Source organism: Cyrtonyx montezumae, unplaced genomic scaffold (assembly GCF_038088225.1).
Source record: "Cyrtonyx montezumae isolate F1298 unplaced genomic scaffold, pur_monq_1.0 scaffold_35, whole genome shotgun sequence".
In the NCBI taxonomy this organism is placed as follows: Eukaryota; Metazoa; Chordata; class Aves; order Galliformes; family Odontophoridae; genus Cyrtonyx; species Cyrtonyx montezumae.
In genome coordinates, this window is record NW_027072040.1 from 568,355 (window position 1) to 588,053 (window position 19,699).

At 43.8% G+C, this 19,699-nt stretch overlaps 1 protein-coding gene across 2 annotated transcripts; it reads right to left on the reverse strand.

Annotated features, from left to right (window-relative positions):
- Positions 1 to 6,001: 6,001 nt before the first annotated feature.
- CA5A (carbonic anhydrase 5A) lies at positions 6,002 to 16,773 on the reverse strand. 2 transcript variants are annotated; one of them, XM_065745401.1, is made up of 7 exons: positions 16,617 to 16,773; positions 11,335 to 11,532; positions 9,753 to 9,871; positions 8,463 to 8,558; positions 8,249 to 8,311; positions 7,501 to 7,656; positions 6,002 to 6,195 (listed from the first exon to the last, which is right to left on the reverse strand). In XM_065745401.1, exons 1-7 carry the CDS (start codon positions 16,744 to 16,746, stop codon positions 6,016 to 6,018), a joined length of 942 nt encoding a protein of 313 aa, XP_065601473.1. In that variant the 5' UTR covers positions 16,747 to 16,773; the 3' UTR covers positions 6,002 to 6,015. The 2 variants fall into 2 exon arrangements, with proteins under 2 accessions (XP_065601473.1, XP_065601474.1); XM_065745402.1 differs by lacking the exon at positions 16,617 to 16,773 and adding an exon at positions 11,797 to 11,920.
- Between the last annotated feature and the right edge of the window lie 2,926 nt (positions 16,774 to 19,699).

A 19,699-nucleotide genomic window follows, 5' to 3' on the forward strand; every position in this document is an offset into this window, starting at 1 on the left:
CCGTCGGCAGTGGGCGGCGAGCGGGGAGCACCTCCCGGGAAGGCGGGGAGCTGCCCGCCGAGGGGCTGGGCTCCCCGCGGGGGGGGAGGAGGAGGACGAGGAGGAGGAGGAGGAGGAGGGAGAGCTGCACGCAGCGCTGCGGGTCCGTGGGGTGCTGCCCGGCACCGCACCCTCCGCCCTAAGGTGGGTGGTGGGGATAGCGAGGGAGGAAAGCGTTCAGCCCCCGGCTGCTTTGGCTCCCACGATGCTCGCAGGGCAGGCGGACAGGAGGGGAGTTGTGTTGGCCGGCCTGGGTTGGGCTCTTGCACTGCAGAATATGGCGGAGGAGCGGGGGGGGGACCCTGAATTCTGCACAATCTCTGCACGGCCTCAGCTGATGTCGGGGTGCTCGCTGTGCTCTTCTATAGGCTGCATTCACTCAAGCACAGACTGTGTTCCAGTGCTGCCTGCATTGCTGCAGGGACACTGCCAAAATCTGCCATCACCTTCTTACACTGGAAAGATATATTCACAACAAAATTCCCTGCCCTTCTGGCAAGCACGCTGGCAGAACGAGCAATTTCCATCACACCACCTCAGCAAAGGACCTGCATCCAAGGAGACTGACTTGGCAAGTTCACAACAGAGCCAGAGGAGCCAATTCTTTAACAAATTCTTGTCTTTGTGGGATAGGAGATGAGCCTTGGAGGCCACACTTGGCAACAAGCATCCCCACCGTGAGCTGGAAGCAGCATTCAGAGGAGCTGTGTCCCAACCATGGAGTAAGCAGGCATGGCACACAAGTCATACACAGGCTCTAAAACCAAAGCTCAGTGCCCTTCCTCCCCAAACCCTGCTCCTCCACGCAGGTTTCCAACCAGCTCCAAGCACTAGGGTGGGTCAGGGGGTTTCTGGAAGATACCTTTGAGAAAAGTCAGGCATGCATTTCGGGGGGCAAGCATCTGAACCGCATTTTCAGGTCGCTCGCAGCTGGCAGTGACACTGTGACTTCCTCGAGGCAGCAGAGAAACGCTGAGCTCCATCCGAGAGCTTTCTGAGAGCTGGTCACAACGTGACACCTAGCGGCTGCGAGCCACGGCAACGCTCACATCTCAAAACAGCCTTGCCGTTACTGTGAGCATCCACACTGAGGAAAAAAGCATAGACAAAAAAAACGTACCTTGCCACTCAGCACATTCTCCTAGTTTTCAAAAGGAAATGGGATCCCGAAGAGATGTCACAGGCTACGAAAAATAAAGAAAAATAGCAGTATGCTTTGGGCAACATCACACAAGTTCCCAGAGAATCCCCCACCCTTCTCGCCCATCCTTTTCCCATCGGCCCCATCACACAGGCTCTGTGGCTGTAACCTGAACGGACTGTTTCTCAAAGAAAGATTATATTAAGAGAAGCAAATTACCATCTTGACAACTGGTATTTTAATCCTGATACTGCATCTAATTCACATTAATTTCCACTAGCTTTCACAGGAGTAGCACTGAGTTATCTTCCTCTCCCCACATCAGTCCTTCCAAAAAGCAACTTCTAAATAGAATGACCCCTAAAGGACATGCAGACTTCATGCTCAGATTGGAAACCATCTCCATTTGGAAACCCTCGGCTCAAGAAGCAGCTGAGTAGTAGCACAACTGCCCCACCCAAACCCACCCACACAGTTGGCTGTGTCACAGATTAGCCAGTTAATCCTGCAACCATTTCTCCATTCCTACTGAGAAAATACCTGCTCTGCAGCTGTGGTGTGAGGGGGTGCTCCTACGGTGTCCTCTGTCTCCACTTTGCAGAAGGAGAAGTGTGGTTATCAGCTCCAACCACAAACGTTAACTCCTCAGGCCCACCAAGGTGCTCTGCAGAACCTCTGAAGGCAAGTTGATTATACGACCATACATCCACACTCAGGCACTTCAGTTTTGCCACATCAAAAAGAAAAACTGAGAAGGTTATTTGTCAGAACCGCCAACAATTATCAGCATCAGAAGTAAACTGACCATTTGTTAGAATGAACGTGCACGCCCTTCACCATTTCTTGTGAGAGCTGCCTTGATCAAAATATGAGAGCCCACTGGAACCAGATGAGCCACTTCTTCAGCCAACAGCTCAGCTGCACTGCTATGAGACCTAAAGCTTCTCAGTTGGGCAAAGTAGAATCGGTGGTCACTTCTGGAACGGTTGAGCAGTAACAGTAGAGCTGGTATCATTCTCAACCTGTGCCAATCCTTCATCCTACTGAAAGGGCTTACTGTTCTGGAGAGCCTCCAGAATTGTAGACCAAGCAGTAGGCATGGTCTACAACCACTCATAGGGGTCACATTCCTTCACCAGAAGTAGAGCCTCCTACTGCTCCACCAAAAGTGGGCACTCGTTGGAATAATTTCAGCTTAGCACAACATACCTAATATGATACCCAGGCCCCAAGCCTGGCTACTGTGAGTCAGCTAGATGAATTTGTGTTTAATTATTACCCAATTGTTATTTGTAAAAGCAATTTAAAGTTTTTTTGTTTTTTTTTTGTTATTCAATAAGATTCATACTGCCTTAGAACTAGAAGCACTGCAAAAAAAATCACTACACAAACTCCTGCTGAGTTACACCACACGTCATATGATTCAGTTTTACCAACACTGATTGCCCAACAGAGAAAGGAACTAAGCTGACACTTTTTAGGTCAAGTTTAATGCTAAACATCAAACGAGGCCGTTCAGAACTTCAGATGTGGAATCTCACTGCAGACAGCACGCTGCACCTATCCAGATGGAACAAATAACCAGACGTCCACCAGTACAGCCACAACACAGAGGTCATTGTTCATTCACTACAATACAGTTCAGCAGTGCCTTTCACAGACTGAAGCGCCAAAGGGTGTCTGACATTTGATCACATTCCACTCATCATGAACTGGGTCATTCTGAAGGATGAGTTATATTCTTTTCTTGACAGAAAATCTACTCTCTAACTTGGAGAGCTGCACAATGAAATACAGACGCATGTTTCTGAGCTTTTTTATTGCATAGTTGTACACTAGTTCAACAGATATAAAATACAGGAGCTAGAAGTTTCTTTACATCAAAACTGGAAAGAAAGATCTGTATCCTGTGAGTACAAAAGGCACTTCTTGTTACATGCTGCCCACAAAGACAATTATTTCAGTACATTAGGCACGTAACAAATTAAAATATGCACTCTCACTTCAACACACCGTCCTCAAAATGATTTCCACTACAACCTTTCATTCATAGCACTGACTGCCACAGGAACATCCCTCAGAACAATATTAAGTAACAGACACACTACAGGCAAGGACAAACACAACTGCCTGTTTCAACCCTTTGCTGTTGTATCATCTAAAAGAAGAACCTAACAGTTCCTATGCAGACATCAATGCAACTTAAGTGTGCCGTGCAAAATCATTACAAACATGAAATGAGCTAAGAACCCAACAAAATACAGCAAACACTAACAAACAAAACTTTCATTCAGTCTGATAATTTCAACCAGAGTCTGCACTGCAACGGGATACTGTCCACCTGGACCAGAGATGCTAAAACACTGCAGCAGTGTATGGGAACTGCTGAGTCACTGCCTGAATCACTGAATGAGCACCTGAGGGAAAGACCTGGTCTGCCCTGGGAGCACAGGTGAAGGTGATTCACCTGTGTGACCAGAAGGGGTGGGGCTCTTAGACCTCATTTAAGGGCTGACTGCCACTGAGGAAGGATCTCTTGTTGGAGATCCCTTCTTTGTGGAGTTCCTTCCCTGCAAACCTAGATCTTCAGAGATAAGTGCACACTCACTTTCCTTCTTTTCTAACACCTCCTTGTTTGCACTGGTCTCTGCTTTTACAACCTTTACAAACAGGTATCCTGAAAGCAGCACAACTGTAACAGCAAATCCACGTCAAGCTTTGTTTTAGCATGCTCCAGTTACTTGTTTCTCTTCCGACCCTGCTCCTGCTTATATATGAAACTCAGCACTGACACGGAGATTTTATGTCAGAATATTCAGATGGGACTTTACGTAGAGTACAGCTTATCAACTGCATGACTGGATAATACTCATCAGCCAACAACACCTCCATGGCTAATGGTGGGAAGCAAAAAAGTCCTACAGATAAACAAGATGTGCAACACAGCCAGTTCTGAATCACTGCCATCTTCCTACAGGATCCTCCTCAGAAGGAAAGTTTCCAAGAGCGTCACTGTAAGAAAGCCTTAAGTTTACCAATGAAGACAGAGTGCACTCAGGTACAAAGTAAAAGAAATCTCTTCCTATTGCTAGACTTGCAGACATCCCTTTCAGAATTATTCTTGGAACCTGCCATTCTCTGGCAAAACCATTACTGAAGTGGCTCTGCAGACCAGAAATAGAATAAAACAATCAGGCAGGCATTGACAAAGTCATTCATGGTGTAATTTAACTGAGCTGTAAGGGCTTGGAAAAGGTAATGAAACTGAAGATGCACACTGCCTCTTTGAATATGTTATAAAGATGTATATAACAACACAGCAAGCAGGAGCCAATGGAGATTCTCTTACATTTACTGCATCGTCACCCTAATGTTAAGCAGCTGTATTGTCAGCAGGGAAAGGCACAACTGATAACAGCAGTCTGAGGTAGAGCTATTAAGGGAGAAAAAGACAGGAACTTAACTGGTTAAGCAAAAATATGCAAAAGCTTTAAAGCCATCAGGGTCACACTAAAAGAAGTGTTAAAGTGCTTTTAAAGTGAACACTTGGAATTGAAAAGCATTGATTCCTAAGATCTGAATTTGTCACTGGCAAGCTGTTCTCCTGGCATCATTAGTACTGAACAACACCAGCAACCACTGACTGCTTAATGGGAGAAGAGGACCAAGAAATACATCCTCCAAAAATATACACACGAGAAACAATCAATCAAGATCACATCATGAGAATACAAACAGCTTTCAGCTGCTCCTCATCTGAAAGTGAGCTCACATGTTGTGTACATGAGTTCATGCATAAGCACGCTGTTAAATACAGCAAAGCATGAAAAGCCACTGAGCAAGGTGCACTAGAGAAAGCTGTGGCTAGTAGCATACTTAGAGGTAGACACTGTTTGTGGCAATCGGACCATAACTTCAGTATAAGGCTCCACAACTGGTACCTTAAACAATTTTGTCTGGCCCACAACTGAGTTCCAGACACCACTTGACTCTGTTAAGGTGCTATGAAGAACAACATGGTCCCAAGTAACCATGAGGGTGGGTAACTCTCAAGAAAAGAAGTTCAGCTTAAGACAAAACTTCAGGAAGAGTTCACTGGTCCTCTAGAAGCTGCTGAAAAAAAAAAAAACCATCAAGAATCTGACTGCTGCGTTTTGTCCACACTCATTCACCATTCCATTAGGTTTCAAAACCAGAAATTGTCCACAAATCCCCTTCTACATTTCTTGTAAAGTCTTCTGGTTTATGGTACAGGTAAGGCACACATACTGTGTTATCCATTATAAATGTGTCACACAGGCAATGCACTTTTTTCCTTTTCTTCTCATCATCCTATGCACCAAGTCTCTGTTGTTTTGAGAAGAGGACAAAGCTAAAACAGCTCCATACATGTGACACTTCTAGTCCCAAGCCTCCATAGCAGTTCCACAAAGAACCTTAATAGACTTCACTTCTTCACACTTCCTGCTTGTTAACACGTTTTTAGCTGGGACTATTCATTTAAGCAAATCACTGAAGCAGTTTTGAAGAGACACAGAACAATTCAAAGACAAAAAGAGGAAAAAGATCTCCTGCCCCATTTTTCCTTTAAGTCTCAAAGTAATTTTTTTTTAATCGATCCTTGCTTTTAAGTGAGCAATTAGTTAAGAGTTTGTATTAAAAAGAAACAAAAATTAAAATACATACAGCCTCTCTACTGAAGCTCAATTGACTCTTAAAACTGAAACTAGTTGTCTGTGAAACTACACTGCATAAACATCCTGCAAAAAAGGAGAAATCATTGCAAAGTAAAACCTAGTTACTAACCAAGTTACTACTGATGTTTCATGGGCCATCTACGGCCTGACCTGCTGAGCATGGCCCGAGTACTGTGCTTCAATACCCAACAGGTGCCTGCTCTGGAAGGATGAGCGCACGGTTCTGTCCATCAATGGCTGAAGAGGGCGAAAGTTGTCCACCATTCTCTTCTCTTCTTCACCATCTGAAGTAAAGAGCAGCATCCGAAATGCCTCCAGCTGAGAATGAGAGAGAGCCAATTTAGCTCCTGGAGTTCCAAACCCTCCCTGAAGTTCTGTTTTCTTACACAGACATGCATATGCTGACACTCAAGATAACAGCAATCCCAACCCACTATGACCTACGTGGCTTTTGTTCTCAATGGTTTATAACTGGGGATTCAAAGTGTGCAGCAGATCAGATTTTGAATGCTCACAAAGGGCACGACAGCATTAAACGATGGGACTCTCTATGACATGAAAGAATGAGTGAAGAAGCACCAAGAAATTGAGCAAATGTTTAACTGCAAAAAAAACCCAAAAAACAGTACACATTCGTTTTTCACTGCTTTCTTACATCTTCAGTTCTTCCCACCCCACTCCTTCATGTAAACTAAAATAAGACTGTGTACATGCCTATTCTCCACTGTTGAAGTTTGTTTTGAGTTGGACTTCCCAGATGGTCCACCTACATGCAGAAGTTCTATTAATAATCAGTATTTTGCCTCCTGTGATTGGACTTGTGCTTCATTAATCAAAGTCTCAAAAACAAACAAAAAACAAAACAGAAGTTTTCTGTGCCTCCTAAATCCTGAAAAAAAAAAATTGGTAGATTGGACCATCATGGCTTTGCTTCTTTGCAGCCATCTCCAGGAGCTGTTCTGTAACGCCTCTGAATTTACTGCACTTCTTTGAACAGACCAAAATACCCTAAGAACTGCCAGTAACAAAGCAGTTAATAGCACAGTTCTGATCAGCTCTCCTGACCATTTCTGACTTGTCCCTGTATCTATTTCATACCAAGGAATAACGTCACACTGTACAACAAAGTACTAAAACTAAAAGCAGTAAAGAGCATGAAATAAGTCAGGGCTGGTGTCAGCACACTACTGACCACGTGAACTAACTTCTGTTAGCCAGGCAGTGAGTAAACACACCTACAAAGGCAAAAGAGAAAACCCAATGGGGACTCTGTCTGCATCACGGTAAAGAGAGAAGAAGCATGCAGTCTTCTAGTAAAGTTCTAGTGTAAGTTTTCAAGGTATAGTTTCCAGCTCAAGGTGTTGCTACCAGAGATCAGGATAAAGGTCTACATGAGGGGCTGGAGAAACATCTTTAACTGCTTACTGCTGAGGTCTTAGGCCTTCCAGCACTGTTTTAAGACCAGGATACCAGAAAACAAATACTGGGTGTGAAGCAGCTGTCGATCTCTGTGTATTCACAGAGAAATACTGGAATTAGTGAGCAGCTGCTTCTGTGCTTCTACTCCTCCATGGCAGCAAGCAAGCAAACGAGCGTGGTATTAAATATCAGCAAGAGACTTACCTGATTCTCATCGACCTCAATTGGCTGCTTCTTAATAATCCACGTGACTGATTCAGTAAGTGGGGGAGTAGTCAAAGAGCCCGCATACGTCCAGTAATCAGGGCAGGAAGGCAGCAAGCAGGACGGGTCAAAGACATCAAACTCAATAATAGTGTCCTAAACCCCAGAAAGAACTTGTTTTAAAACTTGCAATTTGAGGGAGAAAAAAAAAAGACAGCAGATTTAAAGAGATCTTAACAATGAGATTAAATACTATATGCACTTGCAAGTGTAAAATTGTGCTGTAAGTATTAGTAATCATCTACGTAAAGTAGTAACTTAAAACCCTCAGACCTGTACAAGACCATAACGCTGGGTTTGAGGTAGAAACAGCCATTAAGTAGACACAATTTAAGTGTTCCTATTATCCTCACAAGGCAAAAAAAGCATTCAAAAGGAACAACAGACTGCAGCAAGTGAGATACCAGCCATCATGGAGGAACTCATTTCCCACACATATTTTACCCTCTTTTAAGGCTCCAGAGCATTGTTTTTTTCTCGTCATTTGGAAAGCTTGAGGTGTACAATCTCCTCCTTCAAATATAACATTTTTTTCTGCAGTATGATCAACAATTTACTCTGTGTGCCAATCAGACTCCTTACTGACACTTAACATCTATCAGAACTTCACTATGCCCAAAGCATTATTTCTTTGAATGGCTGCTGGCTATGATGACTGGGAACTGTTGGGATGTGTAAAAACACTTACCTTGTGTTTAATTGCTGGCAAGGCATCCACCAATATCTGCAGCCCTTCGTGATGTGCTCCAAGCTACAAAAGATGAAGAATACTAAGCCAACATCCTACCCATTTACCTTATCAGCTCTTTCAGACAAACAAAAAGCCACCTAGAGATATTCTGCATTAAATGTGCACTACCAAAATAAAACTAAATCATCAAAAGTATACAAAGCAAAAGTACCTTTAAAAACACTCCGATTACGGCCAAGCCATCACCTTCCATCACAGCTTCTTCAAAAGTTGGGTACACGACAGCATTCCAATGTACTAAATGCAGCTGAAACACAAACGAATGAGACACCAACACACAGCACAGCAATGGCATCAAGAAACTTGACTTCCCACCTTCATTACATTCAGTTCTTGGCAATTTGCAATGCTGCAGCGAGCTACCATGGAGATCAGAAGCCACAAAGACCAAAGCACTGTTAGAAAATAAGGCACTTCCCTTTTAATATGAAGATACTAACAGGAGCCCTCTTTATTGACTCACTTTCTGTTTCAGTAATTAACTCATTAGTTAAGCACATGTTGCTACGTTAGTTATTTCATAACATTCCATCTCCACAAACAAACATGCAAACTTCTTTTTTCCTTCCCATTTCTGCGTTAATAATTGGAAAAAACTTCCCAACATTAGCCAGGACTGCAGGCTCACACACACAGGATACTGTATGCAAGCTCAGCACTGCCAGCTTTCCTGAGCTACAGGAATGGGAGAGAGAATTAATCTTCCATTCTCTCTCTCTACATATATATATCTGAGAGAAAAAAATATTTAGTACATGTTTAGTTTAAGTGTACAGTAATGACACACAAGGTGCTTTCGAAGCATTAAGGATTGGGAGACTTGCAGGTCCACAAAACAGCAGCTGAGATGTACTACATTCACTGTGCTCCCAAGAAATTGCTCCCAAGAAATGAGATCCATCAGCTCACACAAACGCAGTTTACTGCAGTTCACGAGTAAAGCACTTTCTCAAAACAAACAGTGAGTTTGTGCATTTTACCTCAGCGGATGCACTGCATCAACCGGAACCTGTGAGCTCACTATGCTAGGATAAATGCCTGCTCTGTTTATGATCCCTTTTCCCCTTTTAAAGAAGGAAAGACAAGTGATTTGTACCACTTCCTCCTGACAGAGCTGGAATAGCAATGATGCTTCACTGCATGCCATTGGCTTGTCTGGCAGCTTCCACTGTGGGCATTCAGGCAGAAGAAAGCACCACAGAAACTTTCAGGCAGGGGCCAACCTTTACTTCAAGCCTGTGTTCTCCTTCAGAAAATACAGACAACACAAACTTGCTGATAAATAGGTGTGTGAGCTGCAGCAAATAGCAGGTCTTATCCTTGAGAGTAAGCTGTAATTTTGTTTTTACAAATACAGCGTGTTCTAGCAAGCACGATGGTTCACAGGCACAGCCCAAGACACAGCCTCCATCATCTGCACAGTTCAGATCCCTCCTCATACCTCTGCTGGGTAGAATTTACTGTCAACTGTGTGTTCTGAACCCCACTCGTTGATGGCTCCCCAGTGGAAGTGGAACTGTTTTAATCTGTACTGGTTTTCCAAGGGACCTCCAACGATTACTAAAAAAACAAACCAAGCAAGAAATCCACATTAACAAATATGATTTAAAATCGTTCAGACAAGCAGCACAAAGAAACTAAAGAAACAAGATACTTGCTACTCACTGATCTGCAGCAAAGAATATCACTTTGCAGTACCAGGGAGGCCAAGCATTTATTTGTTAGCGTGCTGAAAACTTCCTTCTCAAGAACACTGAAATCCTACATAAAGTTCTCCCATTTCTCGTGATAAGCAGTCATCTCCAGGATAAATGCCTCCAATCCTACAAGTTCTGATTTGCTAAGGATCCCTCTGTGCTCCCCTCCAAAACAAGCTGAATAATTGACACGAATCATGTGTTTCTCAATATCCCTGACCAGCCACTACCAGCTCACCTACACTTAAGAAATATCCTTTTTAAATAACAACATACTCAGGTAAAACGAAGTTTAAAAAGGAACCATCAACAGGAGATCTGCGATTTGGTAGCAAGCTCTTGACTTTAAAGCACTTGATTCTGCTGAGAACATAAACAAAATCAGCTGCCCAGGTCAGAGTGCTTATTCCTAACAAATTGCTGAAGTGCTCAATTGGATTCTGCACACACAGACTTGTACTAAAACAACAGGAACGTGTGCATCTGCTCCATAGGGTAGCAGCTCAGTATTATTTAATCCTTCAAAAGCACATTGAGATAAATAACATGGAACACTACAATGCAATGGAAAGCACAGCAGTGATAGCAGGATACCAAGGTCCCAGGCTGCAGCGAGTGAGGACAAGCCCAAACACACCAGCTATAGACACCAAACCAACGAAGGAAGCTGCTTACCCCCTCAAAAAGCCTCAGGTAGGGAAAGACCTCCAGAGAGATGCCCTCACCCCCACTGCCAACCCTTAAATGAGGGCTGGGAAGGGGTGGATCCTGGCTCCAGCCCTTCCAGTCAGCCAGGTGCATTGCATTGATGCAGCTGAGCTCCCCTGGGTTGGCCCTGCCTTCCCACCAGGTGCTCCATCACTGCTCCAAGCTGTGACTGAGCATTTCCACCTCAGCATGCACGTCTTCCAACTGAAAGCAATTTAGCTACCAATTCAAACACACTAAATATATCTGCTTAGATTACTTTATTAGAGTTTAACGATAAAACCCTATTTAAAGGTAAGCAGATATATGCACCTACGACTGAAGATTGACTCACATAAGCAAAGCTGTCTCGTTACGTGGCCTTAAGAAAAAAAGCATGGTTAAGGCTTAGGCAGTAAAAATAAACTTCACCCTACAGCAGATAACGTGTACAACAGTCATATTAATAAACACATGGTGAGTCCCACATATAACTGCTGAGACTCTGATTCCCCTGCCACACACTCCCTTCCCACATCTGCATCGCTGTTCGTCGTGAGGTTTTTGCAGCACACGAGGGTTCCCCCGCACTGAGCACGGAGCAGCAACACGAAGCAGACCGCGCTCAGCTTCGCTTACCGGATCTATCAGCAGAATCGTCGAACTCCACCAGGAACGAATAGCCGTTGTTCCAGATGTGGAGACACGTCGTGGGGTCGTAGCTGATTTTCAGGGGCTTCAGAACGGGGTCGTAGACGCTATCTCTCCACTGGATGTTGATAGGAGACTGCCGGGTGCCGCCGGGAATCGTAAGAGGACTCTGCCAAAGCGGATGCACTGCAAGACAACGAAAGGAGTTTGGCTCTGACGCAGTGACGTTACAGAACTCGTAACTAGTTCGGCGCTTTCTTGCGAGGAAAAGCCACACTGACAAGGCTGCAAAGGACAACTTACATCAGCGGGAACGCAGGAAAGTCAAACAGCAACAAACGAAACTCCATTTCCACGACGCGCAGCTACACGGGGAAGCGCAACATCCCGACTCACCCCCCCCAAAAAAACCCGAGCCCGGGGGGATCCCCCGTCGGGGGCGGCACTCACGGGCGTTCCGCAGTCGGTACGAGCAGCAGGAGCCCAGGCTGCACCGCCGGGTCCCCCGCGGGGACGCAGAGCCCGCAGCCCGGCGGAGCAGCAGCAGCAACGCCCGTCCCGTGGCCATGGCGCCCGTGGGCGGTGCCGCGCTGCCGCCCCGCGGCGTTCCGGGCTGAGTCACCTGCGTGGATGCTGAGCATCGGGTGGGGGCAGCCCGGAAAGAGTTGTGGCTGTGCTTTGCGTGGTATCCGCTTGATTGAACGCCGCTGAGTGCGAGGAGGGTGAACGCTGACAAAGCGATTGCGGTGGCCGCGCGGGCAGCGTGATCTCTCGCACGGATGTCAGCATTTATTGCACCTTTTACTCCCCCTTTCCACTTTCTGTTAAGTGCAGTCATTTCTTTCCTTCTTTTTTTGGTGCTAGGATTCAACTATAAACGCGATGAATTCTTGCTTTGACTAACAGTGTTCCGTTTTTAAAGTCTGTTAGAGTCCATACAGAGCTTCCTGCGACTTAGAAAGAAGAAACAGAAGACCATAAAGGTCACTCATTCAGGCTTTGCTTCCTGATCACGCTCAGTTCTCTGTGCTCAGCTCGAGTTTGTTGGTGAAGCTGCTTAGAGGACAGCACATCTGAGCTTCGTGCTTAACTGCAGCAGGGAGCAGTGGCATAGCTTCAGATATTTTAATATCGAGCATAAGCAGATGTTTTTTTCCTTTTATCTGTTAGCAAAACAAGCTTATCATTACTTTCCGTTCCTCAGTGACACATCCTCAAATCACAGTTGAGGGTCTTGAGCCACATAGAGGACCCCTCCACCAAATTGACATGCCTGCACAGTCCATATCGTAGTATGATTCTTATTGTTGCTGTGCAGCTGTCACTTTTCTGTATGTGAAAAATAACCATCCCAACTCCGTTGTCCTTACATGAAGAAGCACGAAGATGACCAAACTTTGTCAAGCCTTTCAGGGAACTGATCCTGCCAGGATCTCTAAAAGCTTGTTATAGAGCTACTAAATGGAGTGAGTCAGTTCTTGTGGGCTGAATGGCACAACCAGGGAGAAGCTTATTACAGCATAGGCTCCTGGGAACAAGCAGAGAAATCACTTTGCCCCACAGCACTCGTGTTTTCCTTACATACACACGCTATTTCTTACCGAGCATGGATTTCAGTACAGCTTGAGCTCTTAATTACAAAACAAAAAGCCTTTTCCTTCTCAAGGTGTTGCTTTTCTTTGTTTTGGAAGCTGCAGAAAGATGCAAGAGCTAGCTGCAAAAGAAAACATAAGCCCTAAACTTTGCTCCCAGCATTCAGCAAGAAGGGCCCAAATCATTTTTTAATGGACCATTTCTGAAACAGAACTTTCTCCATGCCCGTGTCCCAGTTGGACAGGCACAGCTCTCATGATAAGCTGGACAGAATGGCAGCTACCAGAAATGCAACATCTTGGTTCTTAACGTTTTTTGAATTTAGGGCCTTTCTGGACACCCCTTGTTCCTGAACTGGCAGTGCTTTCTGCCAAGAGGAGCACAGCAACCAGAAACCCAGCAGCTGGACTAGGGCATAACTGGAAGTGATACAGACGCGGCGTGGGAAGCAAATAAAACCCTTTTTTAAATAGATTAGTTTTCAAACAGGTCAACTAAGAGCAACTGTGAGAATTAAGTATTCTTTTAAACCCTCCAGACAGACGCGGCAGTGCTTCATTTGGTTTTCTAGCATTTGGAGGCACTGCACTTTCCTCCTGCCTTTCCCAATTGGAGTAGATAGAATGGCACCGTGGCTGTATGCTTTGTTCTCTGTAATTAGCTGCAGCTAGGGATGCATTAACAGATCTATTTGGACTCATTGTTAGGAAGTTCAGTTGGCACTGATGTGTCAAAGCATCAGAAGGCTCAGGGTGAGTGTAAAGATCCAAACTGAATTACAGGTTTCATACACTAATGTGCTATTTGTCGTTTATAACAATTTCCAAGAAAACATTGTGAAAGCAACAGTTGTATGGTAAAAAAAAATAAAATAAATCCAGAATAAATCCAGTTAAACAAAAGGGTTCACTGCCAGTTTGCACTAATGTGAGCTTGATTTAAAGAGACAAAACTTCTTGTCATGGTTTGCCAAATCTAGAGTAGCTTACAGTTATCTGCAATCCCCTTAAGTATCCCGGCAGTGGGGGGGGCAAAAAGTTGCCACATAAGGGATAGAAAATTAGAAGAAAGGGTACAAAAATTAGTTCAGAGAGTTGTCAAGTGAAAATGAGGGCTATCACAGAATCATAGAATTGCTCAGGTTGGAAAAGACCTTCAAGATCAAGTCCAACCACAAGTAAAAGGACTCAGCTTTAGTGGATTTTCGTCTTGATGGTTTTAATCTTATAAAATATATGTATATATATATATATAATCCTGTTGAGTAAAGCCCTCTGTTTCCATAGGGCTTTTTGAACGAGCTTCACCCAGCTCTGAAGTCAAACAAGGAGGACAGGACTGTGGGAGCAGTTAGGAAACCACACCCATTTGACAGAAATATGTTTTCTTTCTTACATTGTGCTCTCCATAGCAACACAGTCGGAATTAGAAAAATAAACATATAAACTTTAAAGGACCATGGCTCTGCTTCAGCCACTTGGATTGAATGTTAGAGAGGAAATCCAAGCTAGGTTGCTTTCTTTGAGGCTTTTTAGCATGAATCAAGATTTTGGATGATAACAGCACTGGTTGGCTATGGTCCATCAGCACAAGGTGTTGAAAGTTCTGCTGAATTGATGTCAGAGTTGGACTGTGATGTAGGCTGGTTTATTGATAAACAGTCCAATGCTTTTTATCAAACGGATGCAACTGACAGAGCACTCTTAAGCTCAACAGGAAAGCAGCAGCAGATTGTGAAATGCTGAGCTTTTTTTTTCTGCTTCCAGAATGTTTGGCAGAGATAGGAGCCTGGATGAGAAGGCAGTGGCCGAGGCTAAGTCCAGATAAGAAGGTAATTTCAGTTGGCAAGGTAAAGTAAATAGGGGCTTTATCTTTTTTGTTATAAAAACATTTGCTAAAATTATGCACAGGAGTTCAGCAATGCTGCACGGAATGGACTCCAGCTATCTCGTGGAGTTTGTGTACAGTTACTGCAATTGTATGTGCTGTCCTGGAGATGGCACACCTGGATCATGTGTCACTGCTGCATTTGGACAACTATTTAAAACAGAATGAAAGGACTCTGCTTCTCTTTACCTTCTCAAAGATTAAGAAAGAAAAAATACCTTTGAATTCAGAATAAAGGCACTGGGAGGCATCGGTCTTTGAATGGCTGAGCCTGTGCTGTCATGGCAAAAGTCTGAGCATCACCATGAAGCTTGGCAAGAGGCTATTTCTGTGAATGGGAGTGGTACAAGATGAACTTCAGGATAACGGTGAAATGAGAGAGATCAACTTTACACTGAAGACAGTACTAAACAATCTAGGTTTGCCAAGCTTCAGAACGTGGGCTATTTCCTTGATCAAGGCTTTGTTGCTGAACTGACTGCTTGTATTATCATCTGTAAATAGCTGAGTTTAACTGAATGTACATTCTTTCAATGCATGTTGTGTTCATGGGCCAGCCACCAGATGGAGGAACACACAGGCTGGCTTATTCAGAGCTGGTGTCTATTCCCCTGGCAGCTGAAACCAACCATTCTAAAGATGGTGTTTTTCTGAATCAGTTTGTTTTGGCATTTCCTGCATGGGTGTCATGGAATAGAGAAAGATTTCAGTAATAAATAGCATCTGTCTTAAAGTGAAGAGGAACGTGAGCAAAAGCAGATAGTATCTGTAGTTAGTTTAATAGCAGAGTGGCCTTGGGATGAGACGGCCTGGTATGATCTCCTCCAGGAATGTCTGTTAGCACAAAGCGAGTTCTGGTTTCTCAGTGCAGTTTCCAATGGACAAGTGCTCACAGGAAAAAAAACGTGGCATCACTTAGCTCCCTACTGGGAGCTTATGGACCACAGATAATCAAGACGGAGATCTCAGCCTTTCTGTGCTTTGCCTTCTGACTGCACCAAACAATTCCAAAGGATTTAAAAAATAGATGAGAATCCCATTGTGGTTTTCAAGGAGGGATACAGCTGTTCCTTGAGAAAAGTTAATAAGCTAAATGCATTTACGGGGAAAAAAATACTGGTAACAAAGGGACTTGGTAAATGTAAAAAGTTACTCTTTACTATTTCTCCAGCTGATGTTATCTTTCCATGAGCAAGTAGGCAATATGTGGCTGGCCTCGCTACAAATCTGATTTAGATAAGTTTATCATCCATTTAAACAGCTAAATCTTTGACATTTGCATTTATGCGTACTTATACTTTATACTTACTTATTGCACCTAAGTAAGTCATTTATTACAGATCTCCTAGTTAGTACTTCTATTAGGCCTCATTCTCAGCATTCAACATTGCATTGTCTATTAAATCCAAAGCCATTCAGAACCCATTGTGTAAATGCAGATTTTATTGTAACTAGTTAAAGCCTTGCATGACGAATTTAACTGTTGCAAAGCCTGTTCCTTCACAGTAGTTACAAGCTAAAATCGCAAACAACCCAACAACACTGCTAGAGCACAAGTAACAACATTTAAATCCAGCACGTGGAAAGAAATCAGGCAATTTGGCAAGGTATTTCTGCCTCTAGGTTCACTCCTATTCACTTCTTTCCTTATCCTTTCAGTGACCGTTCTAAAACATTCCCTGATTTTGTTAGCCAGCAAATAAGAGCATCCTCTACATCCGTCACCTTCGTACTGCTACACCTCACTCACACAGGTATCCAGCACTATTTTAAGGACATGAAATACTTACATGCCTCATTCCTGTTTTTGGGAGTGCAGGAGGCCAGGCTGCAGCTCCGTGCTGGCACTGCAGGTGAACTCCAGACAGTTTTCAACTGCTTGAATAAATGCCCCAGGGTATTTGTCTTCACGCTATTCATCGTTATCTCCTTAGCAATCGAAATCTTCTGTTAGCCAAACAGACAGAGAAACTTTCCAGAATCTAGCAGCCCATCAGTGTGAAAACAAAACAAAACAAAAATGCTGTGGGCATAACAGCTTCAAGGGATCTCCTGACCTATTTATAAAAAAAAAATAATTGAGAGCACCCTTTCTTGGCTGGAGAGTGAGCTAACCAAATAGTTAATTTTCAACTTCTTCCTGTTCTGGCTCTTCTCATTGGCTCTAATTGTGTCGGAGGCTGGGCCAGTTGATGATTATTTGTGTGCTCTCCAGGCTTTCTCTCATGTGGCTCCAAGAACACCGAAGGGTTACAGAAACCACTCTTTCATATGCAAGAAGAGGTTTCTTATCATTTCTTCATGCACACATTCTTTGAATGCTGATAGCCAACCATTGCTATCACTGACGCCGTGATTCTGAGGAGTGATGTCTGCCTGAGCTGAGGAATTCACAGAAGTCTGTAGATAGACAAGGCTTGCTCAGACCAGGAGATGGAGCAGGTCCCTGCAGCAAAATATTGTAGCTCTGAGCACCTAGTGCAGTACTGTGGCAGCCCCATGGTGAAGAGTTTGTTCTTCTGAACTCTAAGGGGCCTCTTAAGGCATCATTTCACATAGGCTACGAACACACCTATAGAACCATCATCCCCACTCCTGCTGTAGCTCAAACATCACTTCAGCCAAGCTGAAGAATTTCTCCAGTGGGGACAACAGGGTTCCCTGCCCTGTTTCTTAGGGATGAAAGCAGGAGAAGAGCTGCTCCATTACTTCTACATGCAATTTCAATAACTTGTTTCCCGATACAAAATATCTGTGTTTTATACCCTTTCTTTTGCTCTTCCTACCACAGCTGCAACCCCTTGCAAGCAGATTCTCAAGTTAAAGCTGTGATTTCCCACTCAAACCAAGCGACTTATTCTCCAAAGACTTCCCACAGCATTGCAGGTTATATTGCTCCACGGGAATAAGATGGAAAGACATCTGAAGACGGTGCCTAAATGTGTCAGAGAACAGAGGCAGCTCTCTCCCAGGGCAGAGAAACGGGGAGCCCACTCAGTGTCCCCCAGCAGCAGGATGCCACCCTGCAGATACTGAGCAGAGTTGGCACTGATAAGAGGGTCCATTCTAAGCTCAAAATACAACAAGCAGAAAACCAGGTCCAAGGTCCAACCAGGCAGGCTGGACAGGAATAAAAAGAGACAGGGACAAAGCCAAGCAACATCATCAGTCCAAAGTCCTTCTTATTGACAGGGGCAAAGGCGAGCCTGAAAATAAGTGCCCGAACAATGAAGTTCAAAGAGCTCAAGCCTGTGCTTAAACTGGCTCTTAGGCTAAGGGTGGGAGCATGGTGGAGGCACCAGGTGAACCTCCTCAAGGTGATCAGGACTTGGCAGTGGCCTTAGGGTCCTGACAACACACAGGTCTTGTGAGGCCTTTAATTATTTTTTTGCAAGTAGTTGTAAAATTCTCGTGAGTATTTTTCTCTGTTAAGTATACAGGAGAGCGTATTTTAAAAGCTACACAATCTGTCAGTGACTGAACAAGACACGATAAGATTATCAACATTCTGGCATTAAAAAGCAGTCCTTTCTTAATCCATAAAATCACAGATGAAGAATGTTTCAGAAGATGTTTTTACTTAACAAATGCTGGTATTTTATGTTAGAGACATATTTAATTGATGATATTTTCATTAAATACGTGCATGTCTGTCATCTCTTACTGCAGAGTGTGTAAGTGCAAAGCTTGGGGATCCCTAGTATCCTAAAGCAGCAGGCTTTATCTGTCCCTTCCAAAATCAGCTATTTAGGAGAGTCTTTCTTAATGCTTGTCATTTATTACCTCGACTGCCTGCTCTGAAGTGTCAGCAAGTCATTGTCAGCCAGCAGAAAAACTTCAGAATCAAGCTTCTATTTTTGTTCTTAATTGTGGGTAATCAATCACATATGTGGAGTGCAACTGGCTACAATAAAAGTGTGCATACTTATTCTTCACAGAAACTGGAGAAGGGAAAATCTAGGTATTTCTCACTGTCACTACCTGTCTGACTTCTGCTCTAAGTGCCTCCAAACTGGACAGAGAGGATTGATTTTTGTTTCCTTTCTGATGTTTACTAGAGGGTTGCCAATATGTACCTTCTGCACACATTTGGTTCTGTGCAACCTTATCAACATTTTGATTCCATAGAAGAACAATTCAAATCATTCAGAATCAGCTTTTTTTTATTCCCCAAAAGATAAGCTTCCTGCGTGCTGTCTGAACTTCGATATTTATGGCTGTTTCTGTGATGCCCTGTGCTCGATTCACAGCTAGCAGGGAGCAGAAACTTGTTGCTTTTAGGGCCGTTAAGTATGGAGACTAAGCCACAGGGGTGAAACACAGTGCTTCGTCCTCCTGGCTGAAGGAAGACACACATAGGATGTTGTGCTATGGTTTCAGTCTTTCCATGCCTGTTTTTGGCACTGCTTCTGTACCACGTGGCAGTTATCAATTCTTATGAAAAGGGAAACATTAGAATATTTTTTATCTGTCTTTACACCCATCATGCTGTCTCTGCATCGTTTGGAATTCAGACTTCAGGGAAGACAGAGGAAACAAACCCTTCCTTTCCCACTCCTCTGTTTCCCCTACAGTGCTGCAAGAGATCTGTTTCTCCTGGCATTATGCTTCAAAGGTGTTCCTGTGCTAATGTTGTCTTAATTGCGACATCAGCAAGCCAAGCTCAGCAATCCAGGGAAAGAATAGTCCTACAGTTTTACTATAGTTAGGGAGGTATAATTATAGCAATCACATAATTAACATTTTCCTCAGCTAGTTATTTTATTTAACAGCTGGCAGCGTAAAACAAATGGAAGCTACGTATCCTGGCATTGCTGTCTGTGCGAAACCTCAATGGAGCACCTAAAATATCACCTAGGTAGCATTCACACAG